Here is a 17,778-nt window from a genome sequence, read left to right as displayed (position 1 = left end):
GTGATTTCTCATTCCACTGCTCATCGCGTGATCCTAAACTTCACCTCAAGCTTTTGCTAACCTCCAAGCTTCTGCTTCAAATGTTAGTACCGTTTGAATGCAATGACTACACTTTTCCACCGTAACGTCCCGCTTTCTGCGGTATTGTCTGCTAACTATTTCAGAAACGAACATGCCAGCGGATTCATCTTGAGAACAACGCACCAACAAACAGGAGACAAAGCGAAGCGAACATCGGCGTTTCTTGTCTGTTGGCGTGTTGCTACCAAGATGAATGTTTGCGAAATTGTCCAGGTTTTGGTCGATCTACGCGTTAACGCATGTGTGCACCGTGGGAGTGCATAAATCACGCGCTTTGCTTCTGAACACGGATGACGTCATCGCGTTATACTGTACTTCACAGCCCGTGACGCTACTGCTCAAGGCAATCGAAAGGTTTTCGATCGATGTGTAGGGATTGCTGAATGCTTTGGGCAGCGATGTTTTACTTTTCGCTGACAGTAGCCATAATAGCAAATGCATTATTTGTTATTTTGTTGTTCTTTTTTGCTGCTGTGTTCTTCGTTCTTTGGCTTCGGGTCAGTTTATGGGCGCTTACGTTATCGCTGCGCAAGTCACGTTTCATCACCCAATAATCGGCGGCCTCGTTAACGTGAAGGGGAACTATACGACATCGTGGAGTGCCCATGACCTGTCCAATGCAGTATCTATCTGTCTTGTATATCCCAGCTAACGTTAGCCAAACCGTTAAACAGAAAAAAAAAAAAAACACGGTCAAGACACGATCTCAAGACACACAGCGTTCAGTCGTCGTAATTCTGACAAACTAACGCCATAGAGTTTATAATTGTATGTTGCGCTGGTTCTTTTTTTAACATTTTGTTTCGTTGAGCAGCTTGGCTGACGTTAGCTGGGACACAGGGCATATCTAGCGAACGTTTTCGCGTCTTAGCTTCTGTTTCGTAGTAGTGTGCTGAATACTTAGACTTGACTTATAGACATAAGAATGGTGAGAACTCCTCATGCATGGTGGCTTTGGGGCGCGGAATGGTGCGGGATGCAATTTGCCTGCGGATTTTGTCTTTGTTTATTACAGTGTGTCTACAGGACTAGATGGAATGCGGACCTCATTTAGTCTGTTTAGTTAACTCCGCTCCAGATTTTCTGAACTTGTGACGCCTCTTCTTATCTAACAAAAATATTTTAATTATTACTATTATAAGAAATAGAGTTGCCGTCGCCATTATAGGGTGACTAAAACTGTTCAGTTTCGTTTAATGACCGAGAATGAAAGACACTGACATGTGAACAAAGGTATTGAAGAATCTCAGTCATCAACTAAGCATTGTCACTCTATCAATCAATCCGTCGACTTACATATTTATTTCAACAAGTGGGTTGAAGAAGATATCTTATATATGTAGCTTCACAAGGCCCCGCCCCTTTATAAAGCTGTTGTGCAGTGTGCAATACTGTCACATTTCATAGCTGCCTGTGCAAGGTGCCATACTAAATAAGCAAAGCATAGCGTCAAGACAATTCTCATGTTGGAGGGGCTACGGCATTCCGCTTATGAGCATAACGTCGTGGGTACAATTTGCGGCGGCAGCGTACGTGCTCTAATCGGGGCGAAATGTGCCACCTGCAAAGAGCATTAGGTGCACGTTAAGAAACATTTCGTCTAGCCAACATCAACCCTAAGTCCCCTACTAAGGCGCCTCTGTGTTGCTTTATAACGGTAACAAGTATTACCCGGTCGATTATGTTGTGGGTATTTCATAAGCAATTCTTCATCGTCTGCACATGATCATCATCACATCGGGTTCTTCGTCTTTATCGCTTGTGGGTACTCGTCTTGAGATTGATCTGTGCCTTGAGTGTGATCGGTCCGTCACGTCTTCGGGGCATACTAAAAGTTGTGCTAACTGCTACGCCACGTGTGGTGGAGGTTGCTCCTCGGTCCCCCGACCTCCACTCGCCCGCTCTACCTCATGGAGCTTCGCTCAGGTCTCCGTTTGTGCCAGCTGTCCGCTAGCATGCCGCAGGACGAGCCAAGGAGCACTTCTACAACTTCGACTCCGCCTGGCGCAGCCTATTATTCATCTTGGATCGTCAGTGGGCCCCAGCGAGATCCCCATTCGTTCGCTCGTCTTCGCGGTGAAAATGTCTTGACAACTACGACCGGGTGAGTGCTGCTAATCGTTGGGACGAGGCTCTGAAGCTGCGCCACCTCTCCTTCTATCTCACGAACGTAGCGAAGACTTGATTTTTCAACCACGAGATCGACTTCACTGACTGGAGTACTTTCAAACAGTAGCTTCGACAAGTTTTTGGCACTCCGGCGGTTCGTTCCGTCCTCGCGAAGAAGGCACTCGACACTCGCGAGGAAAAACTTGGCTCGTCCTAAACCTCGTATATAAGGGATGTCCTCCCTCTTTGTCGCCACGTCAACGCTTCCATGACAGAATCAGAGTACGCCACGTACTCAAAGGCGTCGGGACTATCGCCTTCAATGCGTTGGTTATCAAGGACCCGGCTTCCGTTGCTGATATTGTAGCTACGTGCCAGCGCCTTGACGAACACGAAAATGTACGATCTCTGCCGGACAACCCTGAAAACAACCCCGCCGCCGATCGCTCGTTGCGCGCAATGGTCTGCGCAAGCATACGAGAAGAGCTGCAATCTGTTGGCTTCTCGGAAGGCTCCATTCCTTCCCACGCCTCCAGTGCCATTTTACGTGACGTCAAGGAGGAGTTGGTGTCCATGGCCGGTACTGCGTATACGGAGCCTCTAGCTCGTAGGCCCCCATCAACATACGGGCACGTAGCCGCGGTTATCCCAGCCATCATACCATCGATGCCTCCAAAACCGATAGTCATACGTCAACGTCATCAGTCAATGCCATACCAGAATGTTAAGGTTAAAAAAAAGATTAGAATACATTGCTGAAAGTATGCATATTGAGAGATCAGTCATGAATTACTCATTGCTTTGGTGCGGTAGGAAACGAGCGATTAGATTGTGCATAACCGAACACATGTTATGCGCCTTTTATTCTTCGCTTTCACTTTTACCAAATTAGATATGAGCACGCTCATAACTTCGTCTGATGCATTAACATTGGAATGGATTGTTACAGCCGCGACCCACGTCCCAATAGTTGTCGCCTCTAAGCGGGGAGAGGCTTGGATAGGCGTCGATACGCTGAGCTAACGCTAATGGCGTGCGTTCAGGACGGCGCGGTTGATAGGCCCGATCTGTTTTGCATAATGCATTCGCGGAGCGTATTTTCTCGTCATCGCGATCAAATCCTTGTCTGACAAGAGGACGAGCAAAGCACGCTTCCGCTTTCTTTGCATCAGAAACTGCGGCCGCTACTCGACATGTTCGGTGTGCAGTATTCGCCCAAATGTCGGGCACGCCAGGAAACTTGTTTTCTTGAAATGTTTGCGTATCAAGCGATTGTAGGTGACGAGCTGATTGTGGCTTCCCGGCAGCCTAACGTTTCGAATGTCAAGTGAGGGTCGCTCAGCTTTGTCCATTGTTTTCTTGAACGTTAATGCAGGCACGAAACACCAAAGAATAAAAGCTGCGGATCAGGAACCGCGTGTATACTCTTGGTGCTTTACTTTCTCGCAGAAACAAAAGCTACGAGGGGAAAAAAGAAGCTATATATTCGAGGTAATGAGATCAGCGAGCGTCGTCTTCTCCCTAATATTCGTCAAACAGATGTGCAGCGTTCTCTAACGAGTTTAGCGGGGACGTGGCCTGAATGACAAGGTATTCCCAATAGGCCTAGCCTGCGCCGTCGAGTCCAAAGGTCACGTGTTGCTCCGCTCTCGAAGGCTTGACTAGACTTGGTCTGGTCTGGCTCGTTCACGATTGAGTGGGCAACCCTGATGGCTTCAGCGAATGAACTCGCTTTTACTCAACAGTGCATGTGCGCAGTGCGTTAAAGTCACCAGGCTTACGCAGCACGTTTTGCCTCGTGTGTGCGCGCCAGGTACAAGGCCGCCGACTCAGTCGTGTTGTGCTCGTTACGACCACGTGCTGCTGCTGCTGAGCGCGAGGTCGCGAGTTAGCTTTCCCGCCACAGCAGCTGCGTTGCAATAGGGACTGGAAAATGGTGTCAGACAAAGATAAATTACGTAGAACAACGTAACATTTTATGCCCTGCATGTCGCACTTGGTGGTATATTCGGGCGGTCGTTTAAAGGTTATCTGCCAGCGCGGCAAAGTTCACGTAAAGGATCGATTGTTTGAGCCCTTACTGCGTTACTGCTATCCTAAGCAGACTCTAATGATGACAATTAAAGTGGGTTATCACTACTATGCCCGGTTTTCTCGTAATAAAGCTTGAAAGGGGTTTGTTACGACCTTCGTAGCACTGTCAGGCTACTCTGAAATGACCGCCCAAGTTTACCATAAGTATCAAGTATCGCAGGCTTCCGAAATAAAATAATATGGCTGGGTCATATTTTACATAGAAATTATATATATAATTATGAAATGTAAGAGTGTAAGCGAGCTCTCGTGAATTTAAGGGGGCCATCCTGTACTGTCCTGTACTACACCGTACAAGTACACTCAACGATATGAAACATGTCGTGTTCTCCAACACCAAAAACAAAGAACGTCCTGCAATAGTGTCCTGCAGACAGGACACTCTTGTGTCCTGTCTGCACGCCTCACTTCTTTTTTGCATAATGAATACTTACCAACTAGCTCAGCTTTCTGTCGTTCTAAAAGAACGCAATTTTTTTAGGCATCAATGAAGCACGTATTTATTTAGCTTTTTTTTTCATTGGTGACGCGAAAGGTGACACCACGCGGCTCGGCTCAGCAGTACGCCGCCGTAGGTGGCTCGGTGCTCCGCGAGTTCTTGTACAGACCACTTCCGAAAAATGCAAATGCTGCGTAAAGGGCCTCAAGAAGCCTAAATGTGCGTGATGGATGCTGGAGTAGGAAAAGAAAAAAAAACTATACACAAACTATACTCGGCTTCATGAATACGTTGCAACGCTGTGCAGGCGAGAGGAAGGTGGAAAAAAGAACTTTATTTAAGGCCAGCACTAAGGAGCAGTAAGAAAGAGCGCTTGCTCCGCCAAGGCCCGTTGTTTTGTGCCCGGGGCCCACGTCCGTGAACAGAAAGTGGCATGTCATATATGAGGCGGCAAAAAAGCTAGAGCATTAGGTTCCCCGAGTTTTTAGTGCCATATGTTAGCATAGCGACACACTGACGTGTTATGGGGCAATGCCTCAGAATGTGTTTTTTTTTTTTTGCTTTTTTCTGTTACCAGTGTTCTTTTAACCAGCGTTTCAATACAGATGCCATCCGCCTCTGATGGCATCTGTAACGTCTGTCTAGACAGACGTTGCTGTTGTTGTGGCAGAGGTTGGTGCCTACAGCATAGCGTCACGGGGAAAATTGTTCAAAAATTATATTATGGTGTTTTACGTGCCAAAACCCCTTTGTGATTATGAGGCACGCCGTAGTAGAGGACTCCGGAAATTTCGACCACCTCGGGTTCTTTAACGTGCACCTAAATCTAAGTGCACGGGTGTTTTCACATTTCCCCCCCATCGAAATGCGGCCGCCGTGGCCGAGATTCGAACCCGCGATCTTGTGTTCAGCAGCCCAACACCATAGTCACTGAGCAACCACGGCGGGTAGGAAAATAGCTCGCTAACGGTCTTTCAGAGAGGATTAATCTGTAAACGTATTTAAACGAAAAGATTAGTGGGTAGAACTACGCGTGCCCTGCCTGATCTGGAATTTTGAATACGTGTAATATTGTTTTATTATCTGAACATCAAACGAAGCTTTCGTTCCCTGCTGGTTTTGTCAGGCCTGTTCTTTGGACACCCACCCTTCATATAACGCAACTTCTTTCCTGGTTCAAAAATGATTCCTTCAAATTTAGGTGGACGACAAATTAATCCGATGTCCTACATGTGCTGCGACACCACTCGTGACTCTGCGAGCAGCTTTGGTACAAAAGCCCTTGCCGATAAATCAAACACAGTGGTGTTGAACAATCTGCCATGGCTCTTAAGCAGGCACGGGAATGGACCACTATATTCTAAGATGTAGACTTACTGTACTATACAGGATACTATATTATGGGACGATTGACGAGAAAGGGAGGTAATCAGTGGCAGGACCAATTATTTGGCCAGGCCTGCAAGTTGTAGTTATATTAGCAAATAACAAGTTCCGCTTGCTCATAAAACAAATTTCTGCAAAAATGCTGAGAGGCTTTCTAAAGGATTTATCAGATATTAGCTGTTGCAGGATCTGAAGTTTGCCTGCTGAAGTTCCCGCTATCATAAAACCGTAGCTAAAAACAAAACCCGATACAAGAAGAAAATAGACATAAATAAACAACTACTCTAAACACTTTACAAATACTTAGAAGAAAATCTGATTTTATGCTAAACCCGTTATGCAATGTTGCAGATATATACGCGCATAACATTCCCGCATAATAGAGCCAGAGCCTTACTTGTTACGTCATACTGAATTGTTTATTTCACAGCTAAGTGTTTGAAAATCCACTGACGAGGAAGAATAATTGCGGCGGTAAATTTAGATATAGAAAAAGAATTTCTCACCAAAGAAAACAAAATGGCACTGACAAAACAAAGTCATCACGGTGTGACAATGCGATTAAAATTAAGTCGCAATTGGAAACCACTATCAAAAAGTTACTATCCACAATAACATTGTGCAGAACTTTCACAGCTTCTGCCGGTTGATAAGTGTTCGCTGCGCTACTACACTCTCAAGCGCCTTCCACATAAGTTCCCCTAAGTGGAACAATTTTGCTAGTATCCTATACTTACTTAGTGGAACCCACGTGAAATGACATTAACAAGCTCCATTAACCAAACTTATGTAGAACTTATGTGCAACGAGGTTAACAGGGGAAAAAAAAGAGAGGGAAGGCAGGGAGGTTAATTAGATTCAAATCTGCGGTTTGCTACTTTGCACGTGGGTTGGGGAAAATGGCGTTAGGAAGAAGGGAGAAGGATACAAAGAAAAAAAAATGGAGGACGTTTAAGCTTCGCCTTTAAGTGTGAAACACGATAGCATTCAAAGATTCCCGACTGCTTTTCGCGCTTCCCGGTAACTGCAGCTTATACAACCGTAATGTTTACCGGGCAACGCTGGCGGCGGACGCTATGCACGAAGGCGAGTTTTCTGGTAGAAACGCGGCCTCTGGCGTGGGCCGATCTTCCGTTATTGTTTCGCATTTTTAATATTTCTGCCTCAATAGATTCGACATAAAACGCAGGCGCTGTAGGTACTTTGTTTCATGACATTTGTTTGTGGGCTATCAGTCTCAAAATTCCTACGAATAACTTTGTTAAGAATGTAAGACAAGGTGTAAGCAACTTTAGTGATAGAAGAAGAGCTTTAGTACCGTGCAGAACATATATGACAATTTTCGCTCAGAGGACGCCCAACGCCTGGCGCCTGTGAGCGATGTAGTTAAGATGTAGTGAAGGCGTTCACAGAGTCCCGCAGATCGCAAAAAGCACATCAATGATTTAACAGCCTTCTTATTAGACATAGAGGGATTGCCGTGCACCATTGTCAAAAAAGTCAACGCTCAGCTATCGTGGCGCCACGCCTCCCTCTGCCATGCTTAAAGCACGAAGCCCTGGGTTCTTCCGTTCACTGGACGTTCTTCCGTGACAACGTAGAGTGCGCGTCCATTCACAATGGTTAATTCCATCGACACCACCCACATGCGACGTCGAATGTCCGCACACTTGGGCAAGAGCTTCGAAGAGCGGTATCTCGACTTGTTATACACGCGACATGCTGCCCTTGATCTCCCGGGAATGAAAGCATCATGTTACGCATAATAATTGCTGGCTTACGGATCTTACTGTTTGACTGAAGCGGCACTAGCGGCAAAGGACGCGCAAAAAATCGCGGGAGCAGGGGGAGAGGAGGAGTCGGGTTCTGCTGTTCGTGCGCAAAATAATTGTGGGCTGGATGCCGTAATTAGAGTGACAATACGGTTGGCGTCGTGGTTTTGTTTTTCTTCATCTTGATTTATCGTTTCTTAGTTTTTGACAAGTCGTGTCTTGATGCCAATAATATCCGTGCTTGCTAAATGACATATTGAATTGAGTATAAAAAATACTTGCTAGTCACGTTTTCTTTTCATGTTGTTTGTTTTTGTTTCTTTATCTGCGTGTCATCAACCTCCGTAATGAGTCTTAGTCACGTTTGACACTTTAGCATTGCAACAGCTCCGCGAGGTAACCATTTGCGTCATAATGTTTTAGCGAAGCTTTCCTCACCGGATATATTTATCAATATACGTACAAGTACCATGAAAAGGGGTTATATATAAGCCCTGTACTCTGACCGCGGAAATAGTTGGAGTTAGCGCACCACTGTTCATGAAACATGAACACGTAATGTCAACTTAGAGGCATCTTTAAAGCACACCCACCCCTTAATGGAATAGTGCATTTTATTCAGCGGCTTTCTTGGTGCACTTGATTTTCCATGGTTTCGCAATTCGATGTGTGCCACTGGGTGCGTACCCATTCTTGGCTAATCCTCCAGAATGAGTTTTATATATGCCACTGTCACGCACAGGGGGTGCTTATACGTACGTGCCAATGTGACGCAAGGGATATACTAGAAGTTCTGAGCTTTACAATGCATAAACGCAACCATTGCGTAAGATTACACGTTCTATATGATGAAAGTAAACGCAGTTGTGTGCGCATGGTCGTTATTTGTATACAATTTATTTAACTGAATCACTAAAGCTTTGCTTCACTGACTCCAACATGTGTCTTTGAATCTGAATAATGATTTCTTTCATTTCTTAATTATTTTTATTTTATCTGCTCGCTTTGCTCAGACTTTGCCAACTTAGATCACGTACTCTGGTGGCGCCCCGCATTACGAGGTGACGAAGACGTTACGTCGTCCAAGTGCGAGGCTGCCCTACGCAGTCCCGATATTGAAGCCCAACCAGGAGCAGTCCAGTGGGCCCGCGACGTGGCGGAGAGGCTAGATCTTCCTGCCCCGACGTGGGAGCGGCCCGTTACGTGCTAGTGCTCGTTGCGATGGACCGCAATAAAGTTGTTCCATCCGTCCATTTCATCCTAATCATTTGGAATTACCCTAAACTTCCAGCTCTCATAAAAGCATTTCTTTCTCCCACTTACACCTTGGGCAACTTCAGTCTAGCCCAGCCCTAACATAAAGCGCAAGTAATTTTCTTCGCATCACGCTTGTTGACACCTTTCAATTCGAATCTCACTCGAGTGAAGAAGTCAAAGCGAAGAGCAATATCCCGCTTGCTGTCACCGTTTAGAGGCTATGCCCATCAAGTGACAGCGGACAACGTTCTTATCGGTAGTCAAGCGATCAGTCACGCTTACATAACGGTACTCAAGCCACGTTGCACTTTTCGGCCGTTTACGTAACGTACGCTGCTTCACGGCGTTTTCCCGTTGTTTTCCCGTCGTAACGTCCATCTCGGACGCTATTCGATCGTTCCCGCCTGCAACTGGAAACGCCAGCCACGAATCATCATCCCACGAGCTTGCTTTCAACAGGCACTAAAGAAAAACACAACCAGGCTAGATTGACAAATTCTTTCAAAACTCTATTTTCTTGAATTTTAGTGATAAGAGGTTAATTACTACAAGAGAAAATTAGGTTCAGTCTTCCTTTTTTTTTATTCCTGCCCCAACTCGGCGCCGGTATGTCAGTGCCATGTCAGAAATTTCAGAGTACTTTTTGTTTCTTATTTGAGCCGCGTGGCATCGTAAAGTTTTCGAAACTTTCTACCTTGGGTCCTTGTAACCGTCAGAATACAATGTCGTCCATCTTTACTGATAAAAAGATAACTATATGCCCAAGTAAACGCCATAAAAAAAAATTCATGATGTCGCAGCGAGCATGGTGCGATAACCTCAAGGCGGCGTCAACACCTGCTTTCGGCCTTGCGTCTTTTCTCTTATGCAGTCTACCCACGGTAATTTTTTTATTGCGTTAGCTTATTATTGTACTTCATGCGCAGGTGATCTATCTGTGTTTGTGTCTAAGCATTTTCCCGCCTCACTAGCTAGGCCGTGGTCGAATGGGTAGCGCATCGGACTGCTGTGCTGGGGAAACAGCACCGCAGTCACGCTTAGTGCTCCGTCCGCCTCATCGCTGGCAGAAACTCTGGCCACGCCGATTTAAATCTCTTCAGTAAGTCTCACAGAACCGGTTCCTGGTTTGGAAACGACGCGGCATACTAAATAGACGGAGCGAGCCTGAGAACGACCACCAGAAACTGCCACCCGACGACGAGGGTATATTATACCTTGCACACAACACGCGGTGCTCGCCCAAACCCAGGTGCACGCCGACTGCCCGTGTAGATGGCGCCATTGCGTACGCATATACTTAGGCAGTTTGATTTTAAAAATTTTGATTTGTACAGAAAGATGATGTCAAATTAGGTTACCTAATACGCGCTTTGCGAGCGATAATCAAGACGAAGACCTGTCTTATCAATAATTTAGTGTGATCGCAAAGCACAACGCAAGAGCTAGCCACAACTGTGCCCTCAAAAGGACATTTCTCGTGTTTTCAAGGGTGCCGCTATATTTGCTATCCGGAACTACTGGAGGCGCTGGTACACCCACACGTTTTCTTACAAAAATCATTCAGATCCAGCGCGCATGTTAGTTACGTGAAGCAAAGTTTTAGTGAAGTGAATAAATATATTCTACACAACTAACGACGATGCCTAAAGTTGTGTTTATTTTCATCCTTTGGAACGCGTAATATAACGCAACGGTTATGTTAGTGCATCGCAAAGGTCCCAACTTCTATATCCGTGTGTCACATTGGCAGATAATGTGTAAATACGCATTGGCGCTTCCGTTATACCTTGTGTAATAAATGGCGCATTCTGGAGCCAAGAATGGCACCCTCCCAGTGGCACGTATCGTATCACGAGAGCATAGAAAATTAAGTAAGTCAGTGAAGCCGCTGCATATAATGCGTTATTCCATTAAATGGTCGGTGTGCTTTAAATATACCTCTAAGTTGACATTGAAAAACAAGGAAAATGCGAAAAGAGAGAGAGTTTAGGATACATCGCAAGAGAGATTGGGATTTTCAGTGAATGCGAAGCGGAAAGTTAATTCTCGAAAGTGTAGCCTGTGGTCAAGTATGTACTTCTAAGCGGGTCAGTATACAGCTACATCAGTCGATATCGGGTACTCTCTGGCGATAGTAATCTTTGCAGCGGTTCAAGTACAACGTGGCAGGCTTAAACATTTGCGAGGTGTGTCTCTGGTTGACAGCCTTATAGACAAGTCGGGCAATCTGCATCGCACGATAAGTCCCGAAAATACGGCTCTGTGTAGTTCTAGTATGGGTCTCACTGATGTTCGCCCACGTCTACCTACCAAGAAATTTGAGCATTTGCGGAATGGAGCTTAGCTCCTTCCCTAAAGGGAGAGAGATGCAAATGAGAGACAGGTAGGGAGGTTACCCAGAGTTAAAGCCTCCGGTTTGCTACCCAGCTCTAAGGTAAGAGAAATCCTTCTCTAAAAGTGAACAATGGGCATCCCACGAAGGATTTCTCTCGATGCGAACTCTTAAAAGCCGTGAGATTTTGTACTTGAGTCAACTTATCGAAACTGGGTACCAGGCCATTGGCTTGCGGTTATATGCTACTAACGCGCGAAATACTGTCGAAAGCGTTTGTAAATTCGTTAGAGTAAGGGGCAAAGTACGAGCAAGAAACATGCCAGACCGGCAAGTTGAGTGTGTCAGGAGACGACAGTGACACATGACGTAGCCAAAGACAAAACCTCGCGATCAACGGGCCGTACATAATTCAATAAACGATTCTGAAATTCTTCGACGTCATACTAATGACGCGAGTAAAAAAGACTACTGGCAGGCAGGCTCTTACTCGAAGACATCTTTTAAGGGAAACTGATTTATACGTGAACGCTCGGTGCAGTCAAAGGAAAGGAACTGCTGAATTCGCACGAACAATCCGTGCGAGAAGACGTGCATAAATAGGCGGCACGATCAAAGCTCCTTTTTCGAACGAATGCTCGTGATTTGAAAGCCGGCACAGAGGCGTGACTTCTTTGTGTGGCGCTTACTAAAAGGAGACATATTCACATAAGCATTGCGCTGGCTCGACGAAGATTTTCGATGAACGAAGAGTGCTGCGGCTCCTCTGAGCAGCTCCACAAACGTTCTTTTTTTATGTCTTCAGGTGAAGTACTTGTCTGCCGAAACACGGTTAAAAGAAGACGGCTGTGATGGACAATTATTCTTCTAAACCACCTCGTTCCTGTGCAGCAAAAATCCCGGTTGACTAGTAGCTAAAATGTTTATAAGTTGTCTTAGAGATAAGTATGATGCGGGGAACAACACCTACTATAGCGGATGACAAGTTCTTGCTTGGTTACGGTTGGAGTGGCATAGAGGCAAATAAGCACCTTGCGACAACGAAGCACTGGCTTTCAATTTTTGGCAGAGGAGTCGAAAGTCGGCACTTCTTGCCATGTTATTGTTGTCCTTTGCCGTAATCTTAACGCGCTGTTTTATTAGTAGCGAAGAATACTTGGAAAGACGAAATAGGTTTCACGAACACATTCACCGCGATCTGATGACATACAAAGAAAGAATCAGGTAAAAAGGCACGCTACCGTCAGAACGCGCTTGCAGAATATATTTAAGTCATATGACATTGAAGTTCCTTTTTTCAGGGTGTCACGCCGGGCTATACAGATGCTAAGGAACAAAGCGACCGGGAAATAGAAATGCCGCGTTTGCATTTTTCAAGCTGTTGTCTGTTTTGCTAATGCTAGTGCTGCAAACGAAACATTCTTTTTCAGTCGTCAAGCTCATGGCTTTTATTGCGATAGCAATTGTATGGACACTCCAGGTGCATTTTCGCCGTCGGCGTCACCGCGATGTTCCGTATAAAGTCCAAGGGCGATAATACCGTCGCCATGCGCCTTATGCTGTATGTGCAAGCGAAAGAGTGCGAGGGGAGCCGACGATCGCGGCTCAGTGTCGCACGCGCAAGGGAGGAAATTGGGGAGGGAGCGCGCCGTCTTCCGCCACGCGCTAGGCACCTGGAGGAGGAGAGAGAGGGAGGCGGCATTGTACTCGGGCAGCAACCGCGTATTGCACGGTCGCGTGGGCAGCATTGTGCAAGCAGTCTGCGTTGTGGCCAGAGTGTAGGTGCGCCGACGGCTTACACCTTTGTGCGTGCTGAGTTCTCGCCGCTCAGTTTGCTTTGAAGTGATAGACAGCACGAAGGTCACTTCGGGCGCTGCTGCTGCCGCGCTTCCTCACGCCACCGTTTTGGCAGCGAGTGTTCGCGGTCATCGAGTAGTGATGTGTTCATGTTTTCCTGTGTGCGCTGACCCCATACTTGTTCATTTTGTTAATAAACAAATGTTTAGAACTTTACACGGCCGATAAATCTACTATCCTTACTTCGTATAGTTGTTTTCTAATTTGCAATCGATGCTCCGCCTTTCTGGCGAAACTGCGACTTTTTCACAGCTTTCTTTCGCTGCGTCTACCAGCAGCGTAAATTGAAACGCGAACAGGTCGGAACGCCCGTTGCACGTAATTACGTGGAAATACGGTGTGTCATCGCTCTCTAGTCGGCTTCCAGGCATCGAGTATAGTCCCAGGGGTATACGCTTCGGAGTCAGAACTATCAATTGCTGTCACAAAGGGAGGTGAATCTGGAGCTTAGAACAACAGAAAGCTGAGCTAGTTGGTAAGAATTCATTAGGCAAAAGAGAGGTGAGGCGTGCAGAGAGGACACAAGAGTAGAGAAGTGGACAACACGAACGCCGACTATCAACTGAAGGGAGCACTGAGGCGAAAAAAGAAAGAAGACACAAAACTCATCTGCGCAAGCTCAGGAATGGTATCACCACGTGTCAGTCGGGTACATGTGCCGGTCTACGTGAGGGATAACTGTTAAGGTAAGTAAGTAAGTAAGTTTATTTCGACCATCACGTCATACATGATGATGCAGGGGGACCGAAGTAAAAGCTGTCTTTCAACAGCTTGACAGAGCAACGGCCCTCCTTATTTGGCCCCCCTTATTTGGCACTTAATCACTTCCTTATGTAAAGTAATCGAAGGCTCACTCACGCACGCACTTCCACCATTATAGATATGCCATGCCTCTACCATAAGACGCGTATCTTCATTCTTAAGTCTGTACAATATTGCGCATTCATCTAACTCTGGCGTGCAGTTACAATCTTGGCAATATAGGGAAAGATTAGTAGGCGATCCACCGGTCAACGACCTATTAGCCTTTGATTGATACACCGTCCCGTTTGCCCTATGTAGAACTGGCTACAGCTAAGGGGAATTTTATAAACCACACCCATACGACAGTCAGTAAAACTGTTGTTCTTATTGTGCTTCACTGTGCAAATATCTGTTCTTTTTCCGCCTTTTACCGGCTCCTTTTTCCTCTGTACGGCAGCGCATATCTTACCAAGCTTATTGGGACATGCATATAGAGCATGCACGACATGCATATAGAGCATCAAAGGGAATAACGGATCGCACGCCGAGAGACTGAGAGAAAGCAAGGAGAGGAAAAATAGGGAAAGGATAGTACGCATTGTGTTACAGAAGCTAATAGAGATGGGCTTGCCGTCGAGGTGAAAGCATAGGCGCGACAACTAAAGACGGCGCACGGGCATTCGCGATGTTGGAGTCAACATTCGGTTAATTATTTAATTGATTGTGTTTGCTGAGCCGGAACAGTAACTCAGCCTTTAAGGAGGAGGTATAGTTAAGAAGCAGGGAGACAGATGACGTACGTCGCACTAACCACCTTAAAAGCTCCAGCGTTTCCTTGTGGACGCAAACAACGTATACTGGTATAAAGGGGGTTCCATCAAACAATTGTTTTCTTCTGGCCTGTCCTGCCGTGATTCATTGAACGTGTTGCGCATGGGCCATCTGTATACGTACGCAACCGAAGCCTACAGCTTCCGGAGCAGGTGATCCTAAATGCAAATTTTCTAACTTAGCATGGCGCACAGAACAGGCGATGCAAAGACGAGAGCAGTGAAAGGAAAAGCAGATGGAAAGGTAGCGCGCGAGTGAGAAAGGCTGTTTCCATAAGGAAAAAAATAATACAGCGGCGCCGCTTTCTTTTTATTGCGATAGCAATTATATGGACATTCCAGGAGCATTCCTGCCGTCTTCGCCGTCGCCGTTATGTTCCGTATCAAGTCCAAGAGCGATAACATCATGACCGCGCGCCGTATGTTGTCAGTGTGCGTGAAGGCTTGCTAGGATGAGCCGAGGGCAGTGGCTCGACCTCGCCGCACAAGGGAGGAAGGCCTGGAGGGAGAGCGCCGTCTTCCATCGCGCGCAAGGCATCGAGGGATATGGGACTTTTAATTGCATAAGTATTTCTATGCCTACCCAACGAGGAAACCCGTCAATGTGTCCATCCGCCACGTAAGACGATTGCTTTCAAGATACCTGTAGGGCCCGCAGTAGTGAGCAAATACCTTCGCGCTGCCTCTCGCTTCAACATGAACTAATCGGCGAGAACACAGCGCATACGAAGCTACCAGAACTCGGCGCATTCTGTCCCCATCGCAGATCACTTACAAGATACTGCGCCCGCGTCTCACTTCAACGCGCACTAAGCGGCAAACACACACTGCATGCACACAAAGCTATCAGCACTCAGCGCACTGTGTCCTCATCGCAGATCGCTTCCAAGATAGGGCCCGCGTGGCCGCGCCATACGCAGCCGCCGCTGGAGTATGGTTGACCACGGTTGATAAAGGTTCAACGCGGATAGACAAGGCACTAAAGAGTGATAACGGCACACGATGATCGGAACGTCATCAGCGCTGCTGGCGCCCCCACCTGCAGTAGTTTGTTTGCATCATCAATTCACCTGGCGCCGCCGTACTCAGCCGTTCGTGTCGCCGCAGCCCTGTCGTTTACACTGGTCGAATCAGTTTCATAACATTGATAATGACACCAGGCTGCGTGGAGATGAGCAAGTGGCACAATGCTTACGCATAGACAATTGCCAAAGGATTTTCTGCTTGAATTTCTTTTACTCCGGCGGCGACTGCGTATAGCGTGGCCAAGCAAGGCTGCGGGGCCCTATGAAAGCGATCTGCGATGGCTACAGAGTCTAGGTGTGCCGACGGCTTATAGCTTCGTGTGCGCTGTGTTCTCACTGCACAGTTCGCGCTGAAGGTAGAGACAGCACGAAGGTCGCTTCGCTCGCCGCTGCAGCCGCGCTTCCTCACGCCAGAGTTGTCCCAGCGAGTGTCCGCGGTCATCGAGTGAGCTGTATCCATGTTGGCTTGTACACGCCTAACCCTATGCTTGTTAATTTGATTAATAAGCGAATATCTACAAGCTTATACAGCCGATAAACCTATTGTCCTTATTTCGCATACATGTCTAATAATTCGCTATCGAAATCGATGCTTCTCCTTTCGGGTGAAATTGCGACTTTTTTTTTTCTTTGCATGATACACTCTGTACATGCAAAGTCAGTCCGTATGTGGCGCGCGAGCTCTTGGCGGCGTAGCGGTGCGCGGAAGGCAAGGCAGGTAGAGAGAGAAGGAGCAATGCAGGGATGAATCAGAGCTGGAAATTCCGCAATCGCGGCATTTTCGGTTGACGTTGCTAGTGCGGGGGACACAAGCGCTCCATCCACCACGCGCGCGTAGTGTTTGCGGTGGCAGGAATGTTTGTGTCCCCGGCGCTTGTAACGTGAATCGAGAAGAAAGCAGAGCAGGGTGTGTAGATCAACGAACTGACAAACGGAAGGCCGGATGGACAGAAGCTCGGACGCCAATCTTATCAGCACGTCTTTTGCTTTCTGACCACTGGCACTATAAGACACCAAGAGGACTATCGCAATCATATAGGTGCAACAGCACAGATTAAAAAAATGCATATATTGACGTTTCGGGGCAGCTGCAGCACTGACCTCTCCGGAGTCGCATCTTCCCCAGCAGGACATGGCGGTGACGTCGTCCCAGCAGCGGTTCCCATTGGCGTCGGTACGTGCTGCCCGAAACGAGTACTCGCGCCGGTGGCAATCGAGCGTGGTCAGCGTGTCCACAGCGTCTCCGCCAGCAACGCGGACCGCCGAGGACAACAGCTCGTCTGCGTCGTCCCGGCGCTTCGTAGAGGACGCCGAGGCAGCGCCCGCCACGAGCAGCCAGCACACGAGCAAGACCACGGCTGGCACCGGAAGCGACCCGCGGACTTTTCGCATAGTGGCTCGTGTCACGTCCGCTCCGCAATCGACGGAACTGCTGCGGTGACGAAGGAATGGGGACAAGCAGGAGCGAAACAATTTGAGAACTACAGAAAGCTAAGCAAGTTGCTAGGGATATCATCATTATCATCATAATTTATTCTCCATGGAAAAGGTCCCCTGCGGCGTATTACGTAAGGGCTGAACATGTACATAAGTGATCACATTGGTGATGAAAACAGCAACAAGAAAAAAGGATGTAACAAATAAACATGTCAGGAGCGAAAATGATAAAGGCGTTAAAGACGTAGTGAATGTATACCTAAGGCATGGCAGAGGTGTCAGTAAAGTAACATTAGTTCTGAAAATGGGCTGTCAGTAACTGCTTAAATTTTTGTGCATCCCACTCATTAACTACTGATTCTCTGCGCGGTATACGTAAATGAACGAGCGGCATTATCTCTTCGCGAATACTTGC

At 47.0% G+C, this 17,778-nt stretch overlaps 1 protein-coding gene and 1 long non-coding RNA gene across 5 annotated transcripts in view; one reads left to right on the top strand and one right to left on the bottom strand.

Moving 5' to 3' along the window:
- Gpb5 (Glycoprotein hormone beta 5) overlaps positions 1–17,778 on the bottom strand; it is a 134,914-nt gene that overhangs the window by 7,563 nt on the left and 109,573 nt on the right. For both annotated transcript variants that reach the window (XM_055078265.2, XM_050192932.3), the window contains one exon: positions 17,028–17,358. In XM_055078265.2, coding sequence (XP_054934240.1) covers positions 17,028–17,358 — 331 coding nt within the window. The remainder of the gene's footprint in view (positions 1–17,027; positions 17,359–17,778) is intronic.
- LOC129388128 (uncharacterized) overlaps positions 1–17,778 on the top strand; it is a 156,188-nt gene that overhangs the window by 51,101 nt on the left and 87,309 nt on the right. The gene's annotated exons all lie outside the window — the stretch shown is intronic.

This window comes from Dermacentor andersoni, chromosome 10, assembly GCF_023375885.2.
Source record: "Dermacentor andersoni chromosome 10, qqDerAnde1_hic_scaffold, whole genome shotgun sequence".
Classification (NCBI taxonomy): Eukaryota; Metazoa; Arthropoda; class Arachnida; order Ixodida; family Ixodidae; genus Dermacentor; species Dermacentor andersoni.
This window is presented reverse-complemented; position numbering and strand designations above follow the sequence as displayed.